The sequence below is a fragment of the Mytilus edulis genome, chromosome 1, assembly GCF_963676685.1.
Source record: "Mytilus edulis chromosome 1, xbMytEdul2.2, whole genome shotgun sequence".
Lineage (NCBI taxonomy): Eukaryota > Metazoa > Mollusca > Bivalvia > Mytilida > Mytilidae > Mytilus > Mytilus edulis.
Window position 1 is genome coordinate 107,297,316 of NC_092344.1, and position 27,260 is coordinate 107,324,575.

At 31.7% G+C, this 27,260-nt stretch overlaps 1 protein-coding gene across 1 annotated transcript; it reads right to left on the reverse strand.

Annotated features, from left to right (window-relative positions):
- Window positions 1-25,749, reverse strand: LOC139517238 (uncharacterized). Its single transcript, XM_071308072.1, has 14 exons — window positions 25,643-25,749; window positions 24,274-24,321; window positions 23,358-23,385; window positions 19,071-19,309; window positions 13,918-14,063; window positions 12,208-12,362; window positions 10,841-11,809; window positions 9,063-9,250; window positions 7,361-7,442; window positions 6,479-6,520; window positions 5,425-5,521; window positions 4,074-4,266; window positions 1,821-1,920; window positions 1-373 (listed from the first exon to the last, which is right to left on the reverse strand). Exons 1-14 carry the CDS (start codon window positions 25,655-25,657, stop codon window positions 225-227), a joined length of 2,451 nt encoding a protein of 816 aa, XP_071164173.1. The 5' UTR covers window positions 25,658-25,749; the 3' UTR covers window positions 1-224.
- Between the last annotated feature and the right edge of the window lie 1,511 nt (window positions 25,750-27,260).

Consider the following 27,260-nt stretch of genomic DNA (forward strand, 5'->3'; position numbering starts at 1 on the left):
TAGTATCTATGATGAGTTTATTAAAATAACAATGTATATATAAATGATGATTTATAATAAATATATATATCAGCAACATATATAGTGTACATGAAAAGTACTAATTAATACATGTATCTATTTAGAAGGATGATTTTTAAGGTAAAATTGTAAACAGTCAGTATTAGCATGATGGACGGAATGTTTAAATCGCAGAAACGTCAATTAACTATGCGATCAAAACTTTATGACGAAATGTGCAACTGCTTACGTCTGTTTTCAGTAAGTTGGTACAACCTCACTAAGAAGTACAGGATGATGCATAGGAGTAATGCAAACACTATCGCTAACACAGATATCACGGCAATAAAGGCTGAACTGTCAAAACAGGATTCTAAATATAATAAAACAGAAATATTCATTATCATACAACGAATGGACTTTTTCAAAATGTTTAAAACTGAAATGTAAAATAAAGATGAAAACCTGATGATACATGAAAACCAATTATTTAAATAGAGAAATCGCTTGACTGTCTAAACAAAACTATAAAACACAGAAAACAATACTTTTATTATCAGAAAAAATAAGGCTAAATTTGTCAAAATAGTTCTAAAAAGTAATTATTTTATCTGGGCTACCAAAATATTGTTTTAAAAGATGTAGTAAATTTAACCCTTACAAAAGGTACGTATCTAGAATAAGCTTTTCAATGACAAATAACTATCTTAACGCATAATTAAATGACTCTTTTCCCGTGTAACTGCTCCATTAAAAATACATGTAAAAAGTGAAAAAATTACAATAAAAAATGTATCTCTCACATTAAGTGTAGTGACACATTGCTATCGTGGTAGAATCGTCTGAGGTTGTCATTATATTAAGATTAGGAATTGCCATTATAGTTACCAATAACACAATCATACGCCAGTGCCCAAATGACTTCTAAAGGTGTATGAAATTTATGTTCGGTTCCATCCTCTAGTTAAGTGCTTTTAAAGTGTAATTATGGGTGGAATGGTCTTCAACTTTTGGTTCGTCATTATGTTTTAAACATTTTATTTCTAGTGCTTCTCGTTTGTGCATCAAAATATTTTTGATAGCTTTCAACTTTGTAACACATCAATTTGGAGACAACTATACTAAAAAGCTGCTCAACATTATGTTGGAATATTTAAAAAAAAAAAAAAAAAAAAAAAAAAAAGACATAAACATTATAGTTACGAAATACTTGCTATTCGTTACATGGTACCTTCGGAATATAAACGTTGAACTGTACCCCCTTCCCCCTCAGTTGTGCAATATAATATTTTGAAACTTGGTTGAATACGCAAAATGTATATTAACAACCCTTATTTTCTGCAATATCTAATTTTCGGAGCTAGTTACCAATCAAACTGCTGGAATACTCAATAAGAGTGTATTATGTCAATTTGAGTGTACTTGCTCTGTATTTCTACAATTACCTTCATCACGTGTGATCGTAAACAGAGATACCACGAGGTAACTCAATCAAACGACTATGAGGACCATTTGGCTTATTTATTTTCAAGTCTAGTTGTACATTGTCCATATGTATAATTTAAGAGGGGCGAAAGATACCAGATAGACAATCAAACTCATAGATTCAAAATAAACTGACAACGCCATTGCTAAAAATAAAAAAAGACAAATAGACAAATAAAAGTACACATGACACAACATAGAAAACTAAAGACTAAGCAACACGAACCCCACCAAAACTGGGCGTGATCTCAGGTGCTACGGAAGGGAAAGCAAATTCTGCTCCACATGTAATTATGCATATACTGCAACATTGACTACTATGATGACTGACTTACCATCTGATGTTGTAAGTTTTTGTAGATCTGACAGGGTGATTAACTGATCAGATACTGGATTTGAGGATGCAACATCACGTTTGCGTCGTTTTGTACAACTCTGAAATAAAATTTACCATCATACTTTGTCAAATAGTATTATCTGGATATAAAGTGTAGATTTATTGATCATGAAAATTATTCATACATTAAATATTTATATAATCTTTAATATAAATAAAAACAAATAAATTACATTGACAGCTAGCTATAAAACCATTAAAAAATGCCTGTACCAAGTCAGGTATATGACAGTTGTTATCCATTCGTTTGATGACTTTGAGCTTATGATTTTGCCATTTGATTAGGGAAATTCCTCGGAGCTCAGTATTTTTGTGATTTTACTTTTTATACAAGTGTGAGGTTTCGCTAGCTATATAACATGGTTCCATCCACCATTTTCGTAGTGAAAGACAAGTACCAATTGAAAAAATATGACAATTGTTTTTCACGTGTTTCTGTTCATTGATAGCGTTTAATTTTTACCTTTTTTATTGACTTCCCCCTTTTTTTATTATTATTTTAAAGGATTGTTCGAGGTTGGTATTCTGTTTATACTTTAAAGGCTGTTTAAAAAATAAACGCAGAAGATAAAACAATTTATGTGGGTTTTTTTCTCCCAAATATGACACTGTAACTGTTACAACAACTACAATTCAATTTGTTTTGATGCAGTCGTTCCATCTGACATATTTTACATTCCTTTTCAACGGAAATGTAAGTTATAACTTAGCATACAACTTTTATATGGTTGTTTGAAAAAAAATAACCTGAAGAATACATCATTTTGTGGATTTTTTTCTTTAAAATATGACACTGTTACTGTTACGATAACTTCAATTCAATTTGTTTTAATGCAATCGAATCATTTGACATATTTAACATTCTTTTTCAAGGGGGTACTGTATGTTATAACTCATCATACAGACAAACTGTGCATGAAAACCATATTGGTATTTTCTTCCGTGTTTTAGTTTTTATTTTTAAAACTTTGATATTCTTGTAAATATTGTGCTGATTATAGAAATATAGTTTCAGACTTCTATACAATAGCTACTCTCATATCATATGGGTCAGTTTTTCCATTTAACATAAGCATATTATAAGGCAATATACCTTGTATACGTATAACATTATGCAGGTATGATCAATTTATCATAGTAACATTAGCTCTTGGAAAGATCTTGAAGTAATGCTACTAAATTTGAGTCCATGACAAGGCTAACATTATGGTTTTAAAGGTGGGAGTAGAGTTAGAAAATAATTTAAAATTCAGATTGATAAAGTGAATTTCGGTCTTGATTTCAATTTCCTACTGTAATATTAATGAACTTAATCAAAAAGATATTTATAACGATTTGTGTTTTTAGTTATTATTAGATTGTATTTAGACTTTGGCAAAATCACGAAAATGCAAGTTTTACGCTATTCACGAAAATTGGTACCCACGAAAATAAATGAATCCACAGCAGTCGTCTGATCTGTAATAATACAGATCGTGTCCTATTTCATATTGTGACATTTATTCTATTAAATAGTGTGAATTCGCATAGCGGGAGGAGACTCTTACCATGTCGACACACTCGTTATCGCTACTTTTGGAGTTGATGCGATTCGAAATTTGAACATGGTTCAACTATTGTCTCCTTAAATTATATTAAATACAGAAGGGGAATAACTCCTAATAAAAGTCAATAAAATGCTTCTGTCAAGCTTACAGAACCTTCTTTTGATGAAATTGGCAATCTGTGTTTTATGGTTTTCTATTAGAATGGAGAATTGTAAGAGGAGATGAATCCTTAAACTGAATTTGATAGTTAACACAAAAGCATAGTTAGATAGATTGGTATGGCTCAAAACTAAAACATAAAGCCCCCAAAAAACAGGATAAAACTACTCATGATTATTAACAAATTGTGTTCTGTATATACTAAATCTGTGATTTAATACTACTTTTGCCATTGCCATCACATTGCCTACCGATATTTTAGGACCATATCAGCGTTTGTTCAAAGAAGTTAACTTCTGAGGGAAATCAACAAAAGCACTGTTATACTAGGATATACTAAGGTATGGTACTCATTATATAAGTACACCATCTACGAAAGTTTTATAATACACATTGCTCTTTTTACTTCGAGGTATATGTTCATTTCAAGGTATTTTATCACATATATTGTTGATATCATGTTGTATATATTATAACATATTTACCGTATCGCAAGATCTGTCATACTTGAAACAAAAGTGTACATTGCAGCGTAGATATAATTCATCATAACCATCAAATCCAACTAACTTGACTTTCCCAGAACTGTAAATCTGTGTAACATTATCAGATTTCGTCGAATCATATGTAAAATCTGACAATGGTCGGAAAGGATCATTTATATTGCCACTTACACACCTGGAATATTGTCAAAATAGGATTTTTTTTTACTTTATTTGATAACATATTTTTCACATATATCCACATTTAAGGTAGATAGGGTGTCTTCCTCCATCTTGGATTTTGAAATACTAGAAAACAAGGTCTAGATCTTTGATGAAAAGTGCAAATTTTTATAGTAGTAGGTAATTCATGTGTAAGAATTTTCATTGTAATATAGAAAATGCCATGTTTGATCATATTTATGATTGTATTTTACAAAAATAGGAATTCTTTTGTTTGATTCATTTTTTTCCAACTTTGTCAAATAAGGGGAGGCAACTCAAATGCAAGGGCAGATAATCCAGATAGTGTTACTTTTACAATAGAATGTGTTAGGAATTTACCCATTTTTACATGTAGCAAGAAAACGAGTTCGGTGACCCCATTTTTTCTTTTTCTTATCTGAAAGCATAATATTGAAGCTATCTTCTCATATTTTATCTCAAAATTCTATGGTGTGGTTTGCGTTTTATGGCGGAAAAATGGGTTTTCCATGCATAATCTATACAAAATCTTGACAATTTTGAACAACCTGTAGCGTGAAAATAAGTCCGGTGACCCATTCTTTTTATTAATGTTTTTAAACAAGCAGGATATGAACTACATTTGGCAAATTATTTAAAGATTCTATGGATTATAATTTAGACACCCCATCTACCTTAATAGGAATTCAGTGTGTACTATAATATGTTCTTTAGAAAATAAATCAATTTCGATCTATTTCAATTATTCAATTCAAAACAAAAGTCATAATGCATTCGTCTTGTACAAAACGATGGTCAGTAGTAATAGGACCATCCAAGTCATTGAAAAAATAATTGGAAATATTAAAGATTTATAATAAGTGCCAACAAGCTTTTATGTTCAGTTTTATGACGCAAATACAAAATTTCAATCCTGTTATCTATGATGAGTTTACTAAGATGTGCATTTTTTGTAAAACAGACTGTTTTAAATGCTTGTAAAATCATATGCTATTTATAATGCACGTGTTTCGATAAAACATTAAACCTTGACGGAACACAGGTATATATATGAATTATACGACTTTGTTAATTAGCAGTATTTGCTCTCATATAAATGTACAAATGGATATGTTATTGTTGCTATTACAAAAGAGAAAAATTGTCATACCCATTTTCGATAATACGTTGTTGAACTGAGTTTTCAAATTTTGGGTCTGGTGATACGTCACAATCATCCACTCGTATCTTTTCAAAACATGCATTTGCTGTAGAAATAGACATGTTTTCATTTTGAAATTATTTTTATTGTTCAAGCAAATGTCATATTGTGTAAAATGTAAAATCACAAAAATACTGCACTCAAAACGGAAATTCCCCAATCAAATGGTAAAACAAAAGCTCAAACACATCAAACAAATGCTGGGTTGAACCTGTTTTTATAGTAAGCTTAACCTCTCACTTGTATGACAGTCGCATCAAATTCCTTTATATTGTCCATGATGCGTGAACAAAACAAATAGACATAATAGGTAAAAATATCAAATATACAGCAGTCAACATTGTTTATAATCTTAATCGCTGTGTCCGTTTTAAAGGTTTTAAATTAAAAGAAATAACAAGTGAAAGCCAATAAAAACGATATTAAACACCGATATTTCAATACTACAAAAAAGGAAACATCTGGTAGAAACTGTATTTTTTTATTTTTTTTAAAGACTGTGTTTCCGAAATGAACACATTGATTGATTAACTTGAAATGAAAGCTTATTTGATAAATTTATCCGAAACAATTTCCTTAATATCTAGGATGTCGAATGGACCAGTCACGAATTTAGATTTACTTTTATTTTTCAGTTTGGAGGTTGGAGGTTGGAACACGGTCTTCTTGCACTCGGAAGCTTTTATTCTTTTTCTTCCAATACCTGTTTATTGTCCTTTTCGCCCTATTCAAAGCAACATGGTGACCGAAAATCGCATTTCAACGAAAGAACTTTGTTCATTGTGACCATGTATAAAACATGATTTATCCATAAATCGCAGGTAATTATAATTTTGATAGGTTTTTTTAGATAAGGCGATTAGTTTTATCAAAATCATTCAACGCATATGTTTTTAGAATACAAAAGATAATTCAATGCGTTGTAAGATGAGAAGGGTTTTGAATTTATATTTATGATAAGTAAAGTTTGAGATGAAATAAGAATAAACGACATCATAACTACCTTGCTGTGTTCCTTTAAAGTCCCCGTAGTTAGCATTTGAACCTGAAATAATTAAGATGCCACTGTAATGATAATCTGGTGCACTGAGGATAGAAGAATCATGATTTAACCATCATCATATAACAAACTCTTTTTCAAAATATTCACTGATTCTATCTGCAATAGTATTTAATTTTGTCATGAATAAATAGTTCTATTCATGATTAATTTGATTTATATATTTCATGAACTTATTTTAATTTAAAATCTGAATTACTTGTATTCCAAGTGTTGTATATTCCAATAAAATTCTGTATCCATTATTGTCTACATACAATTGTTTTAATTTAAGCTAAAAGGAGAATGGTTGGCGAATGCTCCAAAACGATTATTTATATGGAACAGCTAAAGACGACTTCCAGCGTGTTCAGGGTTTCTCCTATGATTCAGATTTCTTCTCCAGCTGAGCTTTTCATAGGAAAGATTATCGTAGTTTTTTAGCGGAATTTACGATCTTTAATTCTCTCCAAATGCGTTCTTAAATTGGCCATATAATTTTTTTATTATTCGAACGTCAATATTGGGATTTTTGTCAAGCGTACAAAATAAAGCAAGTGCTTTTTTCATAATTTCTTTGTTGAATGCTGCTTTTAAATTCGAGTGTACGCATGTCTTTGTGTTTTAAATGTTTATTTTGCAACGAGCTTGGCAACGATATTTTTTCTTACTTCAGATGAGGATTCTATTCAACAATTGGCTTTAAATTAATTATATCGAAAACAGAAAAATATGTCCTGTCTAATTACACAAAAATTAAAAACATAACCAATTAGATTGTAAGCGATAGAATATCCCATATTTTGAATAAATCCCCCTGGACTGAGATTGAACTATGAGACCTACTTTTAAGCACGTCTTCGTCAGCAACCCCATCGCAGTCGTTATCGATCAAGTCTCCAATATAACCTAAAGTCTCTTTGCAAGACTTATAATACAAATATTAAATGTTATATAAGTAACATAATAGAGCGTAATTATTTGTACTTGTAAAATAAGTTGAGCTTACATAATCCTGTAAAAGAAAAGAGAAGTCGTCAAATATTTAAATGAAGCTATTTCTCCTTGACAACATTTATGTAAGTTTAGGCAATAAAGTGTATGGGCAGGTTGTTGGTATTCCTATAGGCACCAATTATGCCCCTTTAATAACAGACTTGTTTGTGTACTCTTATGAGTCCCAGTCAATGGCCAAATTCAGTAAAGACCAGTCTAAAAATTGAATTTAATTGATGAATTCCAGAACACTATTTTGTTAAATGATCATGAACTTTCAAAATATACTGCTGACATTTACATAAAGGAACTTACCTTAAACAAATCGAATATAAACGGTACTAACTGTGTCCTTTCTTAGATTAAGATAGTTCAGTTTTACACGGAGACTCTATTGTTTTTAACACAAACATTAACGATAAAAGGGACGGTTTTACAATCCCTATAGTTAATTTTCCTGTTTTAAATGGTGATGTTCTTTTTGGCAAAATCTTACCGTGGTTATATATCACAACAATTATTTTATTGGTATAATTAAGTAAAATGGTTATATACATATACATTCACGGATCTACACTCTGTCAATACCTGTATTCTATAGCTAGCATTGCACACGGTCATGTTTTTCTCTTACTGTTAATGATGCCTTAGCACAAAATCCATTGTATGTTGTTGGATGTGTACTAATTGCACAGTGTGTTCGTTTGTAATGCTTTTACACTAAACATGTTTAACCGCTTTACATTCTTTAAGTGTTTGTCCAAAGTCAAGAGCCTGTAACTGAGTAGTTAGCGTTTTCTTTCTGTTACCCATATTTGTTTTTCGTTTATTGTTTTGCATAGCTTATGTTTATGCGGTGCCGATACACCATCATATTTGGGTTTAGTTTTTTGTTGTTTTTGTTTATTGGTTTATACATAAATCAGGCCGTCAGTTTTCTCCTTTGAATTGTTTCACATTTGTCATTTCTGGACTCTGATAGCTGACTATTCGTTATTGGTTTGTTCATTGTTTAATACTGTACAGTGACCTATAGTTGTGAACTTCTATGCCATGACATTTTAACTCTTGTCGAGTGTTGTATCGTTGGCAATCATACCTAACTACTTATTTTTTTTCTTTAAAACTGATAGTTCATGACACTATTCAAGCGATTTAGGTAACAATACACATTCAGAAATGATGCTTGAATGACAATTTTAAGAAACGTTTTAATCCCACTTTAGATAACTTCTATAAAAATGTCTGTCGATCTATTTTGGAAGAATCTAATTAATAATATATCTTTTGAACAAAAACGATATAAATGCATTATATTTTTCGTTTTTTGGTTTCAAGTTTTACATACTGCATTTTTATGCAAAATCATATAAAATCTTTGACATGACCCATTTACAATAACTTAGCTATGTGGCTTTTTACATCGATGCAATAAATACTTAGTACATTGAAAATGTATGTATAAACATTTGTTCAATTTATTTAAATGGTTCTTCCTTTGAATATGACGGATAAAATATAGACCATTTTAATTTTTAAATATTTTACTTACATCTACATTTGTTTGGACCGACTTAAACCCGGGAACTAATGATAACGTTTTCCTGTTAGATGTTAAGTGTGTTGATAACAGGAAAACTTGGAAATTGGCACTAGGATGGGAAAGTGTCGCAAGAACGTCATAAGTTAATCCTGTCAGATCTATTGGCACTTCCAACGATACAAAATCTGATGATGAACCTTCGTGATTGAAGAGAATACATTTTAAGATACTGATAATTACAATGTAGTATAACAAATTATATTTGCTATTTAAAAGCGGAAAAAAATAATTTAAGACAGCGGTGAAGATTAATTATGTAGTTTGATAGTTAAACTATATAAAGAATGAGAAATTTATATTGTACATTTTACGATTTCTCCGACTCTGTAGAGGCCAGTGGGTTGGATTTGTTTCATTTTACTATTTGATTAATTTTATAAATTATATAACACCTTTTCACTTGTAGAGAACCATATGAGTGAATTCCATCCTTCTTATTGGTCAATGATCTTGCGGTGTCAGCACCAGTTTAAGTGCCAAGTGTGCACTTCCTTTTATCATTAACATTCGTCTTCATAACTTCTAATACATTGCGTGAAATTTAAATCAATTTGTGGGTCATTTGAACTTTTCTGTGTAAAATTCAGTTTTTCTGAATGTATCTTGTTTAACAATCTGTCAAAAGGGAGGTACATTTTGAGAATGGATAGTATGTTAGACTTTCATCTCAAAAGTGGCAGATATACACTCATGGGACAAAAGTGAGTTCTCACTAAAAAAAATGTCCTATCCTTTCTTTCAACTAAAATCGATATTTTTCAAAATGATATTACCAAGTAACTATATGAGCGATCTTTATAATATAGATACCAAAAAATGTAGAAATGTATGAAGTTGTATGGTTTATTTAGCCATAATTTTCGTGAGTTTTGTTTTCATCATCTGATGGGTTAAACACAAATGGAAATATTTACAATTTTAATAGAATAATAGAAAACTTTTCAAGAAATATTTTTCTTTGTGTTCATCTCGTCAGAAAATGAAAATGAGCATGAATAATATAATAACCAAATAAACAATAAAACTTCAGACATTTCTATAATTTTGGTATCTTTTTGATAAAAATCACTCATAGAGTAACTAGGTATTTTTTTTTTTTTTAAATCGATTTTGAGTTGAAATGATAGGACTTTATTTGACTGGGAACTCACTTTTGGTAAATGCTGTATGTCCAACTGTGTATGGTACAATAGACAAAAGGAACACAATAATATCACGCAATATAGAGACTGTAAATACGAATATGGTAAACTTTGCATGAGGGACGTACGACTTCATTCAACATTATTCTATCTATAATTATGTATTTCTTTTCTAAAACAAAATAGTAATTGATATCAACACCAAACTAGCCTCTTCTGATAAAAAAATACGTTCGAAAAAATACTACCCAATCTGTACTATTTACTTGATCGAAACTGTAAATAAAACAATTTTTTATACTTTGTATTTTTTTTTTTTGTGTGAGTGCTGTTTTAGTTCATTTTGTTTTTCAGTAGTTTCCGCTTTGTTTTCGACAGTTGTCGCTTTTCTGTATTGCCCAATTTTGTTTTATTGCTATTTCTGTGCTTATTTTGTAAAAGTCTGTTTTATCTCACAGAAAAAAATATGAAGGAAAAGTTCTTTTTAAACTTCTTAACAACTTGTCACGTATATGTTTCTTTTTGTGTGTTTTAAAACTGAATGCAAATATTTAAGCAAATTCGATAACAAAATTGAATGCTAACCTGTTACTTTAGTAACGGAAATCCATGTTCCCGTTATGGTTGTTTGACTACCATTAATGTCAAGAACAAGTAGGTCTTTGTCTGCTGAAGTTATACTTATCAATAACTTATATGATATCTCGTTGTGTTTTAGAATAAAACTATAACTACTGGACCATTGCTCATAATGATATAAAGGTACAGACGTAAATCCACTGTAAACCTGACAGAGAACTGGCTCTGTCGATACAAGTTCCATAAATGACGTTACCGAACCAAATATAGTATTTTCTGCGGGTTGGTCAGTCGACGAGCTCCCGTACTTTATAGTTGTGGCATCTTTCAAGGTTAAACATTTCCAGGTATCGGTTGAACCTGTTACAAATGGTATGACGAATATTTTACCTGCTGACGAATCACCATGCAACTGTTGGAGTCCATATCCATTTGCTAATGTATCTTTTTGAAAAATGGCAACTACGTTGTCAGATATCACAGATAAAAAATCAGATGCAGACTGGTAAGAGTATGTTTCAAAGCCTTCAGTTGCTATAGTAAAAAGACTTCCACCAGACGGTGTAATATCAATAGAAGTCGTATTTAGTACAACTATTATTATTTCCGTATCCAGTGCAGACGAGAGGGCATGGTATGACTGGGTTAAAGTGTCAACAGGCAAAATAGGAATTACAGAGAAATTTTGAGACGTGTAATGCTGACGTTGAATATATATACATTGGAATGGGGAAGAAACATGTATGGCTTTACAGGAGGGAGATGTGGTCAAAAAGCTGGTATCGACTGAGCATGATCCGAAAGACTTTGGAGCGACGATAATTGGTGAACATGGTAAAGTTGAATTTTCACTTTCGATCAGCACCGATATACTACTGGAAGATGGATTTAAGATGTACAAAGTTAGGATAGTATCAAATTGATCACTCAGACTTTGAAATGCAATCCAAAATTCGTTTCCACATGTGTCATATTCTGAAAAAAATATATTTCGTTTCTTATTATTGCAATGATTTCTTTTATGGTTTGTTGATGTAATCACGTAAACTAAGAGTCTTCATAGTTTGCGGTAGACAATCTTAAGCAGTGGGCAAATAAATATTTGCAAATAATAACGTAATTAAACATTTGCAATACTATTGTTTATTCGTCTTATGGACAATTATCCATAACATGGTTGGACAAACTTCAATTTAACTATTTCAGATGAAAAGGTTGATTTTCATAATCATTTATTTTCACTCATTTATGAACAAATAGGAAATTTGACTTGAAAGACTTGATATGAAAAGAGGCGCTTAAACACCATAACTGCTTTATATTTAGAATCGTTGATCAATTTCTTGATTTTTCTAAATATACTATATACTTACTGGTATCCTGTTTAAAACAAGACTGGAAACCAATTTGGTAATATATCTCCCTTCCGAGTTCAACTTCACCGAAGAGTGGAATATTGGTTACATAATCCATCAACGAAAATGATAACGAAGAATGAAATGGCTGCAGAGTTGTTTCTGTTAGAGATCTATAAAGGAAAAGTCATTTCCAGAGAAAGGGTATAAATGATTTTGATATAACTGACACCAACGATATGTAATCAAATTGATTTGTTTATGTAAATAGTATAACACCAACATCGGTTTGTTGAGCATTTGGCTAAAAGAAATCTTTATTCAATGTAATCCTAACTTAATATAAAAAAAACTATGGATACTTAACGAAGAATTAAAATCCAGTTTAAAACATATTTAAAACTAATGATTATTCATCTGATCTAAGTTGGTTACGTTTATGTTTTTAACTTATTTTAATTGTTGATTTTTTTCCTTTAAAAAATGAACATTTCAACATTTTCTATAACTCTTTATGGTAATAGGTATAAAAAAAAACTTTTTATAAAAGAATCATATCATAATTAATATAAGGAGATGTGGTATGATTACCAATAAGACCACTATTCACGAAAGATCAAATGAAAACGATACAAGCAATTGTAGACAACCGCACGTACTTTAACAATGAGAAACCCAAATACCATATATTCGGCTATAAAGGCCTCTACATGAAAATTACGAAACGTTGCAATTGAGAAAATTAACTACCTTGTTTAAATGAAAAATAAATATGACAGATATAAACAAACGGCAACCACTTATCTACAGATAGATTCCTGACTTGGGACATGCAGTCATACATACCCCATGATATTGCGTCTTTTTTGTTTTAACAAGTAGCATTGATCTAGATAAATATAGATAACTAGTATGCCTTAATTAACATGATTAGCATGCTACAGAAAGAAAAAAAATATTATTTGGAAACGGTGCGAATATGAACGTTTACCTTGACACACACATGTTGCATAATTTATACCTGTATATGGTGTTTTAAACACTATCATTGGAGATTGATAATGAACAGAACCTAAGGATAAATTGTAAAAGAACACCTAATTGCATTGGCTATTTTGAACCCTGAGAACAGCCCATTAAACTTGAAGTGACGTGAGTTTATTTAGCTACGTGATGAAGGGTTACTGTGATTTTGAGATGAAAAACAGCAATAAAAGCGTTTTTCTTTCCTTTTGGGTGTTTTTGTTGTTGCTTTGAATGTATTGATTTTGTGTCATGAATGGATACCCCATACCTTTTATTTTTTTCTGTCATGTTGTATACTTGGCCAAAAAAAGGAATCGACGTGACAAAATTTGGAAACAATCATCATGTTGACTCATTAGCATCCATGCCAATCCCTTTACTTTTTTAAACGTTATGTGAAACACGAGGACGTCTATCTTGGCGTCCCATTAAAGTTCTAACATGAATGTTGGATTTCTTTTGATTTCTTTAAGCGATGATAGAACATAGATAATGTCTTTGTTTTATAATTACAGATACTTTAACTTGAATATTCGAAAATTACATTTTATACATTTAAACGTTTTCGAAGCATTGATTTACTTTCCTAAGAATTTATCAGGAAGGAATGATGTATAAGAACCAAACAAGAAGATCTATATGATCAAAAGTAAAAAGACCTAAATATTGGTAAAGTAAAACAAGTAAGATGATATATCATACCCCAATCCAACTGTTGTAGCCCGTACCCAGGATGCTAGTGACTCCTGTACATCACAATTCAAGTCATAATAAGCATCTTCTACTGATTTGAGTCCTTTGGTAGTCTGTGATCTTACTCGCAGCTTATACTCCTCCCCTGTTCTAATCTGCAGGGGACAAAAATGAGTCATATGACATCATAAGAGGTACTAAATGTCATTGGATAGGAGAGAGAAGAGAGGTATCGGTTCTAATCTCATATTCAAGAGCTCAAAATTCGCATCAGAATTCCATTTAATGGTGTTGCCTGTCTACCCTGTTGTTTACTTTTCCCAGTTCATAGTTATTAAAGGTACCAGGATTACAATTAAGTACACCAGACGAGCGTTTCGTCTACATAAGACTCATTAGTGACGCTCATACCAAAATATTTATAAAGCCAAACAAGTACAAAGTTGAAGAGCATTGAGGATCCAAAATTCCCAAAAGTTGTGCCAAATACGGCTCAGGTAATCGATGCCTGGGATAAGAAAATTCTTAATTTTTACGAAAAATTCGAAGTTTTGGAAACAGGAAACCTTTCCGCGTTCATGCCATTCGATCATGTCGTTTTTCTTTCCTAGTTCATGCCATTCAATCGTGTTGCTTTTATTTTCTCATTCATGCCATTTGATCGTGTCTTATTAATTCCTCGTTCATGCCATTTGATCGTGTCGTTTTTCTTTGCACGTTCATGCCATTCGATCGCGTCGTTTTTCTTTCTTCGCTCATGCCATTCGATCGTGTAGTTTTTCTTTCCTCGTTCATGCCATTCGATCGTGTCGTTTTCTTTCCTCATTCATGCCAATTATTCATGCCGCTTTTTTTCTTCGTTCATGCCATTTGATCGTGACGTTTTTTTTCTTCGATCGTGTCGTTTTTCTTTCCTCGTTGATGCTATTCGATCGTGTCGTTTTCTTTTCTCATTCATGCCATTTAATCATACCGCTTTTCTTTCTTCGTTCTTGCCATTTGATCATGTCGTTTTTCTTTCTTCTTCCATGCCAAAGATCGTGTTGTTTTTCTGTCTTCGCTCATGCCGTTCGGTCGTGTCGTTTTAATTTCTTCGCTCATGCCATTCGATCGTGTCGGTTTTTTCCCTCAATCATGCCATTCGATCGTGTTGCTTTTATTTTCTCATTCATGCCATTTGATCATGTTGTTATTAATTTCTCGTTCATGGAATTCGATCGTGTCGTTTTTCTTTTCTCGCTCATGCCATTCGATCGTGTTGGTTTTCTTTCCTCGTTCATGCCATTCGATCGTGTCGTTTTCTTTCCTCACTCATGCCAATCATTCATGCCGCTTTTTTTCTTCGTTCATGCCATTCGATCGTGACGTTTTTCTTTCTTCGATCATGTCGTTTTTCTTTTCTCGTTGATGCCATTCGATCGTGTCGTTTTCTTTCCTCATTCATGCCATTTAATCAAGCTGCTTTTCTTTATTCGTTCATGCCATTTGATCATGTCGTTTTTTTTTTCTTTTTCCATGTCAAGATCGTGTTGTTTTTCTGTCTTTGCTCATGCCGTTCGGTCGTGTCGTTTTTATTTCTTCGCTCATGCCATTCGATCGTGTCGGTTTTTTCCCTCATTAATGCCATTCGATCGTGTCGTTTTCTTTCATTATTCATGTCAGTTAATCATGCCGCTTTTCTTTCCTCGTTCATTCCATTTGATCGTGTTGTTTTTCTTTCCTTGTTCGTGCCATTCGATTGTACCGTTTTACTTTCATCGTTCATGCCATTCAATCTTGTCGTTTTTCGTTCTTCGTTCATGCCATTCGATCGTGTCTTTTTCTTTCCTCATTCATGACATTTAATTATGTCGCTTTTCTTTCTTCGCTCATGCCAATTGAACATGTAATATTTCCTTTCACGTTCATGCCATTCGAGCATTTCGTTTATTTCCTTGGTCATGCGTTCATGCCGTTCGATCATGTCCATTTCTTTCCTCATTCTTGCCAATGTCAATCGACCATGTAATTTTTCCATTCACTTTTATGCCGTTCGATCATGTCCATTTCTTTCCTCATTCATGTCAATATCAATCGACCATGTAATTTTTCATTTCACTTTTATGCCATTCGATCATGTCCATTTCTTTCCTCATTCATGCCAATGTCAATCGACCATGTAATTTTGCCTTTCACTTTTATGCCGGTCGATCATGTCCATTTCTTTCCTCATTCATGCCAATGTCAATGCAATCGACCATGTAATTTTTCCTTTCACTTTTATGCCATTCGATCGTGTCGTTTTTCTTTCTCATTCATACTATTTGATCGTTTTTTTTAACTTTTTCTCATTCATACCATTCCAGTGCAGTTCAGAGGTATTGTAATGATGATTAAGGTGGCTCGGGCCTATTCGAAGTTGCTTTTAGAAGTGTCGCATTTTTTGTTATTTTAATCTTCACAGAGATTGAATAATATTGGTCGAAAAAAAATAGGGGGTCCCGGACCATTTAATGTTACTTTTAAACATGTATGTAAAAGGGACATTTTTTCAATGAAATGATAGGGAAAATAGAGGTTGAGACATATTTTTATCGGAATATAAACTAGAGGCTCTAAAGAGCCTGTGTCGCTCACCTTGGTCTATGTGAATATTCAACAAAGGACACAGATGGATTCATGACAAAATTGTGTTTTTGTGGTGGTGATGTGTTTGTAGATCTTACTTTACTGAACATTCTTGCTTTGTACAATTATCCCTATCTATAATGATTGGCCCAGTAGTTTCAGTGGAAAATGTTATTAAAAATTTACTAATTTTATGAAAATTGTTTAAAATTGACTATAAAGGGCAATAACTCCTTAGAGGGTCAATTGACCATTTTGGTCATGTTGACTTATTTTTAGGTCTTACTTTGCTGTAAATTATTGCTGTTTCAAGTTTATCTCTATCTATAATAATATTCAAGATAATAACAAAAAACGGCAAAATTTCCTTAACATTACCAATTCAGGGGCAGCAACCTTACAACCAGTTGTCATATTCATCTGAAAATTTTAGAGCAGATAGATCTTGACCTGATAAACAATATCAACCCCCATCAGATTTGCTCTAAATTTCTTTGGTTTTTGAGTTATAAGCCAAAAACTGCATTTTACCCCTATGTTCTAATTTAAGCCATGGCGACCAACTTGGTTGGTTGGCCGGGTCAACGAACAAAATTTTTAAACTAGTAACCCCAATGATAATTGTGGCCAAGTTTGATTTTATCTGGCCCAGTAGTTTCAGAGGAGAAGATTTTTGTAAAAGATAACTAAGATTTACGAAAAATGGTTAAAATTGACTATAAAGGGCAATAACTCCTAAAGGGATCAACTGGCATTTTGGTCCTGTTGACTTATTTGTAAATCTTACTTTGCTGAACATTTTTGCTGTTTACAGTTTATCTCTATCTATAATAATATTCAAGATAATAACCAAAAACAGCAAAATTTCCTTACAATTACCAGTTCAGGGGCAACAACCTAACAACCAGTTGTCCAAATCATCTGAACATTTCAGGGCAGATAGATCTTGACCTGATTAACAAATTTACCCCATGTCAGATTTGCTCTAAATGCTTTGGTTTTTGAGTTATAAGCCAAAAACTGCGTTGTACCCCTATGTTCTATTTTTAGCCATGGCGGCCATCTTGGTTGGTTGGAGGGGTCACCGGACACAATTTTTAAACTAGATACCCCAATGAAGTTTGATTTTATTTGGCCCAGTAGTTTCAGAGCAGAAGATTTTTGTAAAAGTTAACGACAACGGACGACGGACGACAGACGACGGACGACGGACGACGGACGACGGACGACGACGGACGACGACGGACGACGACGGACGACGGACTCCAAGTGATGAGAAAAGCTCACTTTCACAGATACACACAATAACAATAATTTTTTTTAATGACAAAAATACAAAAATTAAACATTTTAAATCAATCAAAATATTATAAACAAGTATGTGTCCCCAGTACACGAATGCCCCACTCGCACTATCATTTTCTATGTTCAGTGGACCGTGAAATTGGAGTAAACCCTCTAATTTGGCATTAAAATTAAAAAGATCATATCATAGGGAACATGTATACTAAGTTTGAAGTCGATTGGACTTCAACTTCATCAAAAACTACCTTGACCAAAAACTTTAACTTGAAGCGGGACAGACGGACGAACGAACAGACGGACGAACGGACAGACGGACGAACGGACGCACAGACCAGAAAACATAATGCCCCTCTACTATCGTAGGTGGGGCATAAAAATAATAGTGAATTTACAACACAAACTTTTCGTGTGCATGGTAGTTGATGCGTGAAATTATGCGCAGTCGAATAGTCCCGATCCCGCTTAAAACAAAGGTTTTATTTATTATACCAAAACCACTTGCAAGTTCAAAACGTAGATGTGATACGGAACTTTCCTTAAAATAACACATTCGTCAAAAACCTGTTTAATAAGTACTATTGAGTGAACATGTCCCAAATTGGGAAATCTCAAAAGTATTTATGGAAGACTTTCAAACTAAATGAGCCAATTAATTTCATAATAAATATTCCAGTGCATGTCCATACGTTAAGTCTATTCAATTTAATAATAAAAAACCTATCTGTGCTTTTAATCGCCATTTTTACCAATATTGACGAATAATTAATTTTAACTTTTTCAAAATTCCAATTTCAGAATTAAGTAAAACGAGACGTTTGAAGAATCTACCTAGTATATTACATGTTTTGCAAAGTCACTTTTATTAGTTTTTTGCTTGTAGTATTTTGGAATCTTGGGTACCCTTACCCATTCAAGCATATTTTACAATACTGATTTACTTGCAAATATTGTCCTATTTCAATTATTTAACAGAAAACCAGATGTCGTATGTACAAGTTTGGACAAATTCCGGAAAATGTTTTAAGGAGCTTTTGACCGAATATAAAAACATACGCATAACATAAAAACAGTAAAATTTTGCCAATAATTTGTTGATGTGTATCATTGTCGGTTGTTTTGTAAAATAAGCCGACATTTTAGTAAAATATTCCCTATTTTTACCCATTGATAAAAGGGTTTTGTTTTCAATCTAAAGCACAGATTCGACAAATAGCATTTTATTATCTTATTTGAAAGTATATTGCACTTACCGTATATACCCCACATGACGGTTCTGATGTAGAAGTTGTAAGATCAATAGTAACGTTCAAATAATAAATGTCCTTCTGATTATCTGTAGAGATATCAGCACATGACGTCACAGGTGAACTTAGTTCTGGGTCGTCCTCCGTAGCTGTATGGCCTACTATTTGGTATATTGTATCATTGTTTCGCACCAATCTGAATTTAACAACAAGGTTGTTGTCTTGTTTCTTACAAATATATGATGCTGAATTAAATAAAAGAAAATAAGTTGGTTATTTTACTGTGCCAGCTTTGTTCTTCATAATTGATTATATTTGTTCATGACTTTGACTTTGTATGAGTCAAATATAAAATTCTGATACAAGTCTGTGCAAAGAGTTCATTGATAAAAAAATATTTCATCTCATTCATTAAAAAAACTATTATTTCAATATTTCATTTTGTCCCAGATTTCAGATGAGACCTACATCCTTAGGGGACAAGAACCAAGATTAAATGCAAAGGCTGACAGAAGTTGTATAAAAACCATATTAAAGCAATAGTAAAATACGTTTTTCTTGCAAATACCTGGACCAGATGGCACCACTGTTTCTTAGTAAACATATTTTATTTGCTGAATTAAAGCAAAATGGATAAGACACAAGTAAATCATACTTATGAAGTATGAGAAAAAAGAGAAAAAGAAAGTTTGAAAAGTCATATAACTCTGTGATGATCACTGTTTCTTGTGCATCATCATTTTGTTTACAAATTGATGCACGTTTTAGATTCTATGTACATTGTAATATAAACACATTAAATAAATGGGACGATAAGTTGTTATCTGCTGTATTTGGTCACAAGTGAAAATTTATGACCATGAAAATTGTTTATATAAAACTTGAATTCTCATTTGTTTATTTTTATAAACATTAACAAATCAATACGATCGAATTTTGGTGTGATAAATAATCATATGGAAAAAGAACCTTATTAAAACTGCTTACTAAAAAATGATTTAGTAACAACCTTTTCTTAGATTTTATACTGACATCATTATCAGTCGTTCTTCAACTCGTTGCATTTCATTGAACTATTATATTGTTTTGTATTGTTTCGCATACACTGGGTGTGGTCTTCAGAAATATAAACTTGTACCTTGAAATTTAATAATAAAAAAATGAGATTTTCGCAGACACGTGTAAATAATATATAATTTGTTTGTATAAAGACGCCTTGTTAGAACCATCGTAACTTACCCGATCACGAACATAACACTTTAAGATGGTATAATTCTTCATGGTATATTTGTTTACATTTATTTCTTTGCACATCTTTATAATTTTGTTTTTAACATTAAGCAGACAAGGAAAGAATATATCTTTCACGGGAAAAACGTAATTTTTTGTTTAAATAAATTTTATCATTCTATCTGGAATGCATATCATAACAAACTTATAGCAGGAAAACATGTGCGTCATATATTCCGTGTCTGGGTTTACATATTTAAGGTAGCACGAATTTGCTCAACTCAGTAGAAAACCCAAGGAAAAACGAAAACAAAATAAGGTTTTAACAGTTTCAAAGGAAAAGTTCATTAAATTTCTACAGTTCAAACTCCAAATTGGTATCGTAAAACGTTAGATGTTTAAGTTTAAAACGTAATTCTTGTAAAACTCCTCAGTTTAGATATCTAGCGAAAATATTTATAACGATTTCATAGTTGCTAAAACAGAACTTTAATTATAAACTCCACCCCAAAAGTTTCTAGGACTTACAATATTGGTTACATTTTAATACAGTTGGTACCATACTGTTGAAATAGTGCGTCACTGTCATTAGATTTTCTAGCAGTTTAAGAATAAGAAAGAAAGAAAGAAAAAAAAAGAAAAGGGAACGACCGACCAACCGACCGACAGACAGACAGACAGACAGACAGACAGACAGACAGACAGACAGACCCTAATGTTTGTATCTATAAAAGGATTTTCTTTGTATCTGGAGAATTGATGTACCATACAACCTTCAGGTTTGGCGATAAAATTAAGAACGACGTTTAATCAGTAATCTGTTGATGACTAGATTTTGACAAAGGAGGGAAATCATATATATATTTTGGATCATTTTGAGCATTCAATTTTTATCATTAAGGTGAAATATGCTTTCCACCTTTTATTTTTCGCTAATTCAAATCTATAACGCCACTATGGACATAGCGAACGATGTGGAATATATAAACACCGTATTATGGTACCAAAGGAACATCCCCTTTATAAATCATTTCAGTAATAATAGGTAACTAATTGTGTCCACTTTGTCATAAATTTTATTAGACATTACCCTGTGAAACTGAAATATTTAAATATAGGTAATGCCAGTTATTGCTGTTTGTAATTAATCAACAAAAACATACTTTTAAGGTATTAGTAAAAAAAGGAGCTGTTATGATTTTTACCCGATCTTTTTTTTTTTATATAAGGCTAAGTACGTAAATGGTTACAATGTTTACTGGGGAAACAGTAACTTTCACATTAAATGTCGATGACCTTCACATCAAATGTCGATATTTTGATGAAAAAAAGATGTCCTGAATGTTTCATGCTAAAACTCATAAATATATTTTCAATTTTTCAAACAAAATTCAAGCAATATTGGATTTCAAATCGGATAAGAAAGTCATAATTTTCTTAAATGTCATTAAAGATGTGATTTATTTGTGGATAGTATGCCATAGTACATTTCCGTGCCATTAGTTAAGTATTAATTTTCACGGGTAATCAGCGGGTGTATCTATGTTTCTAATCTTAAATTATGATTGATGACTGTCTTCAAAAGAGAACCTAATATGACATACACACCGCATAATGTTTATCTGACATAGCAACAAAAAAAAAACTGAACTAATACAAGATACAAAAACTAATATATTGTACTGTTTTGTAGGGGAAATAATCTATATTTCATCCAAATCTTGTCACTATTTAGCGTTTTTACAAAAAGTCACTTCGGTCATCAGCACAGCTAATTGATAATTCTATAGCGTAAACATCCTTTCGGAGATCAAAGAAATTGATGTCATATTTATTCAAAAATTTAAGAAATCTTCTTTATCTATTTACTTTTAAAAACGAGATTCAAGGAACAAAATTCACTTTTCACAAATATGTCTCATCAGTTGAATATGAGTTCTGGTAATTAATGAGATGTTTTTAAAAGCCAAATATTACTAATGATTATGTGATGCATCTATACACAACAAAAACATTTAGAGTTCAATATAAGGTCTGGAAAATGGATTCGTCTATTAATTACGTCAAGCCATAGTTCTCAATCTATTCTAGAAAGTTGTGAAAACAGACCGAATTAATTTGGCATCTTCATAATAAAGAAATTCCTCAAATGAAAAAAATATCGATAAAACTAGAGAAAATCCCTGGCGACATAGGACAGGTATATATAAATGTGTGCGTCACTGCAAAATGTACTGACAAAAGACAACAAAAACATGTCAATGATTGGTACATGTTCTGACAAATGACTAGCAATTAAAGATGTAAATGAGTGCAACATTAACTGACAAAAGTCGATCAAATACACATGTCAATTATTGATTGTAACATGTACTGATAAAAGACAAGCAAATACACATGCCAATGATTGCTACATGTACTGACAAAAGACAAGCAAATACACATGGCAATGATTGCTACATGTACTGACAAAAGACAAGCAAATACACATGCCAATGATTGCTACATGTACTTACAAAAGACAAGCAAATACACATGGCAATGATTGCTACATGTACTGACAAAAGACAAGCAAATACACATGGCAATGATTGCTACATGTACTGACAAAAGACAAGCACATACACATGTCAATGATTGCTACATATACTGGCATACGACAAGCAAATACACATGGCAATGATTGCTACATGTACTGACAAAAGACAAACAAATACACCTGTCATTGATTGCTACATGTACTAACAAAAAGACAAGCAATCTTATTAAAATATGCTCTCATCACTTGCTCCTCGATTTTTTATATGTCGCTGTGTGAACATTGAAAGACAAGCAAATACACATGTCAATGATTGCAACATTAACTGACATAAAACTAGCAAATCAGTCGATCAGTTAAACAGGTTTTTGAAGTATTATATCCTAATATTCAACCTCCGAAATAGTGAAATAACAGAAGATAGTATAATACGACTCTTTTTTATGATACTATCTTTTATAAATTTATTTAATTTGAATATTTTTTATCCCTATAATTTGTATTTGTATTTTATTTGTTCTCACCTTCTTGTGTTCTAGTTGAGCAGCAAATCTGTAAAAAAAAAAAGGATTGTGATCAGTTTAAGTCATACATTTTTCAACAGGTCATCTCATTTCAACATAGTTCATAGTTTAAATCATTTTAGAAGAAACATACGTAATGCGTCAGTGAGGTAGCAATTGTAACTGTAAATGTGGGTTGCTGTGAAAGCACCCATTGATAATGGAAAGAAAGAATAAGGGGCATATCCTGTGGGAAGAGACCTAACACATTGTGTAAATGGGTGTTAAATTATATTCAAATGGTTATTCAGACTTTAAATAATCTGCAGTGACGGAAAAGGAAATTTTGCTAATATGCTTTTCTTTTCAGATATTCAAATTAGAGGTTGTAAAGATCATCAATGAACTCTCTAAAACAGTGTAGACTAGAATGTACTAGTTCAACTTCATGACAAATACCCTCTTTATTTTGTTGATTTTGTATGGCTGATAATTTTTTCTTGGTTCGTTTCTATCTGTCTTCTTTAGCTTACGATCAAAACACAAAAAAAGGTTTAGATTTCGGCAGAATTTGAATTATTTGTAGATCTTGTCTTGTCGATGATATTTGCTATTCAAAATGTATATCTATCTTTTAAAATTTTCGAGATAATAGGCCAACAACTTTTTAAAAAAACCTGATAAAATTTTTCATTAAAGAGCAAAAACTCCAATATGAAGTCGACTGATTATTCCGGCTATCTGATTTATTTATAGAACTAGTCCTGCTAATCATTATGCTAATTTGAGTTTCTATCTACATATTAAAGGTTTTTTCAGATAAGTCAAGATAAGTCAAGTAAGTCAAGAATTGAAGAAAAAAAATGATATCTGATGGAATGTGGTCTCATTTGCAATTATACCACATCTTCTTGCTCGAATAGTTTTATTTACTTACTTGAAGACGGCTAACAATGAATGATAATACAACTATCCATTCAAGAATCTACAATAAAAACCACTTTTATAAAAGATTTTACTACAGTAACCGTTTTCCTTTAAGGTTTTATCAATAGCATATATACACTACGTGTACATCCAAATTAAGACATATTGAATAATTGTATTAATTATATCATTATTATTTTCTCCACTTTGTATCCTCCGCCCCCATGGCCCCATTTTTTTTTTATTATCACTGTAAATTTAATAATATCATCGTTTTGAGAAACCCATGCTGATACAGATTAATGCTGTACAGACAATCTAACAAAATTAAACATTATATTGTTGTTCAAATGAAAGGTACCAATACGGTGAAAAATAAAGTAAAAAAGGAAAGATAATGTAAAGTGAGGGTGAATGTGCATGATTGAAGTTCGATTACCTAACTTTATTTTATGAAAGAATCAAATTCTTTTATTTTCATATTTTTATGAATTAATCAAAATATATCTGTACATGTAGCACCTTTTGAAATTCGCCATTTACAAATATGGGAAATATAAATATTTTGTGCCGAGCTTTCTTCACTGTTAGCGCTTCAGAATTTTATACATGTTTTTCCCTTGACTGATATTCAAAGATTTGTTCATTTTTTTTATTGAAAAAGTAAATATGGGGATCTCTCAAAACTCCTGTCTTTTTGTTTAGGGGATGTATAAGTACCCGTACACGTACACGTCCACTCTGTGATTTTGTTAAATATAGTTATATTTGTATCCACCCAACAAGTTGAGCATTTTTCAACTTATTTTGAACATAGATATAGGAAGATGTGGTATGAGTGCCAATAAGAAAACTCTCCATCTAAGTCAAAATTCATAAAAGTAAACCATTATAGGTCAAGGTACGGTCTTCAACACGGAACCTAGGCTCACACCGAACAGAAAGCTATATAAAGGGCCACAAAAATTACCATTCAAACGGGAAAGCCAACGGTCTAATCTATATAAAAAAAAAAGAAACGAGAAACACTTTTGAACCACATAAACAAACGACAACCACTGAACATCAGATTCCCGACTTAAGACAGGTGCAAACAATTGCAGCGGTATTTAACGTTAACAGTTTGTTCTTATGTTGAACTGTTACACCACTGTCCCAGACTAGATGAAGGGTTGAGCGCTCACAAACATGTTTAACTATTCCACTTTTAACCATTATGAGTTGGATGGAGAGTGGTTTCATTGGCACTAAGTCATACTAAATCTTCTGATATGTGTCCCAAGTCTGGAGTCTGTAGTTTAATGGTTGTGGTTCGTTCATGTTTGTCATAAAACAAACATCTCTTTATTTTTATATTAAAGTGAAAAAATGAACTCTACCTTAAAACTCATCATTTTAGTCCTATAAACCAATATTATCAAATTATCTTCTTTATTTTTTGTTGTAAAATTAAAGAAAATCTTTATTTCGATAAGATACTATAAGATGTACACACTAAATTATTCATCCTAACACTGTCAATCATCTTGATTGAAATCAGCATTAACCAATCAATTTCCTTGTAACAAATAGAAAATTTTCACAAAAAATTATCTAGTATTTCACATTAAAATGCTAATAGTATAATATCAATTTACCAGATATTAAATACGATCTTTATCTTGATACCTAATGTAATTTAAAATATTCACATCATTTCACAGAGCCTATGTGTTTACAATAAATATAAATCTGTGATGGTTTCGAAAACATACAAATAATTGCTGTGATTTGTTCATTTATAAGAATTAGAGGTTGTTAACCGTTGTGTTTATTATGTTAACCAACTTTTGATATCTTATATTTTTTTTAAGATACTAGCCAACAAATTAATTTAAAAAAAAATCTAATTCTGTTTGCAATTGCTTGTAAACATGTCAATTTTGAATCATTTTAAATTTTGATTAATGCATAATATATTCGAAAATCGTGTACTCTTACATAAAAAGTTCGATCGAATATTGACATTTGAACCAACAATGCTGGGCCAAAACCTGTATCACAAAAATTCAATCAACATATAGCTGCTAAGCAACCTTTAATATTGAGTTTACTGAAATTATTTAGCTAGTCATTAATTTGTATCAATGTGTTTACTGAAACAACGTAGCTTATCATAAACTTGCTATATTGGGTTTACTAAAAGAACAGAGTTTCTCGGAGGCCAGCTGTGTCCGTCGGTTTACTGAAAGAAACATAACTTGTCCAAAACTTATATCAATTGGTTTAACGATAAGGCTTGTCGGTTACACTTATGATTGGGTTTACTTAAATTGCATAGCTTATCACCAACTATGTGTCGATTGGTTTACTGAATCAAAATACTTATATGCAGTTAGCACCAGTGAGTTTACTGAAATATAACAGCTTTTCCGAAATCGGAATTACAGGGTTTACTGAAATAATATATTTCAGTTGTCAGTTGTCAAACCTGAAACAGTAGGTTTACTAAAATAATATTTGTCAGTTCTCTAAAGCTTAATATGAGTTCTGAGTGACTGAAACGACATGCCTTGTCAGTCACGTGTATAACTGAGTTTACTGATACAAAAATACTTGTCAAGATAATGTGTCTCCAAGTTAACTGAAACATCGTAGATTGTCTGAGACCTGTTCCAATGGGTTTACTAAAACAACATAGCTCATCGGACGCCTGCACCCGTAGGTTTACTGAAAGAACATAACATATCGAAAGCTTGTATCAGTTGATTTACTGGTGGATCAACGGTATATATTTCCTCAGCTAGAATTTTGTTTTACTTTTGCCATAATGAAGATTTACCTATGCTTTTTTTTTAAATATAATAAAAATTGTTGGTCACCGTGCTTTTTTTCAGGCTGTATAAGTCGTGCAAAAATTGTTAAAATTTGCATATATTGTTTATGCTTCAAGTAAAAATTAAAAACTTCCCTATCATTCCAGTGTAAATATTTTACTATTATAGTTATCTCTCCCCT

Bases quoted from the DNA above. Each gene is read 5' to 3' on its own strand.
- LOC139517238 (XM_071308072.1), bottom strand. The intron at 14,064-19,070 runs GTAAGTGCAATA...TGTCCCCTGCAG, and splicing joins CGTCATGTGGGGTATATACG to ATTAGAACAGGGGAGGAGTA. The intron at 6,521-7,360 runs GTAGGTCTCATA...TAATTATTTCAG, and splicing joins TGACGAAGACGTGCTTAAAA to GTTCAAATGCTAACTACGGG.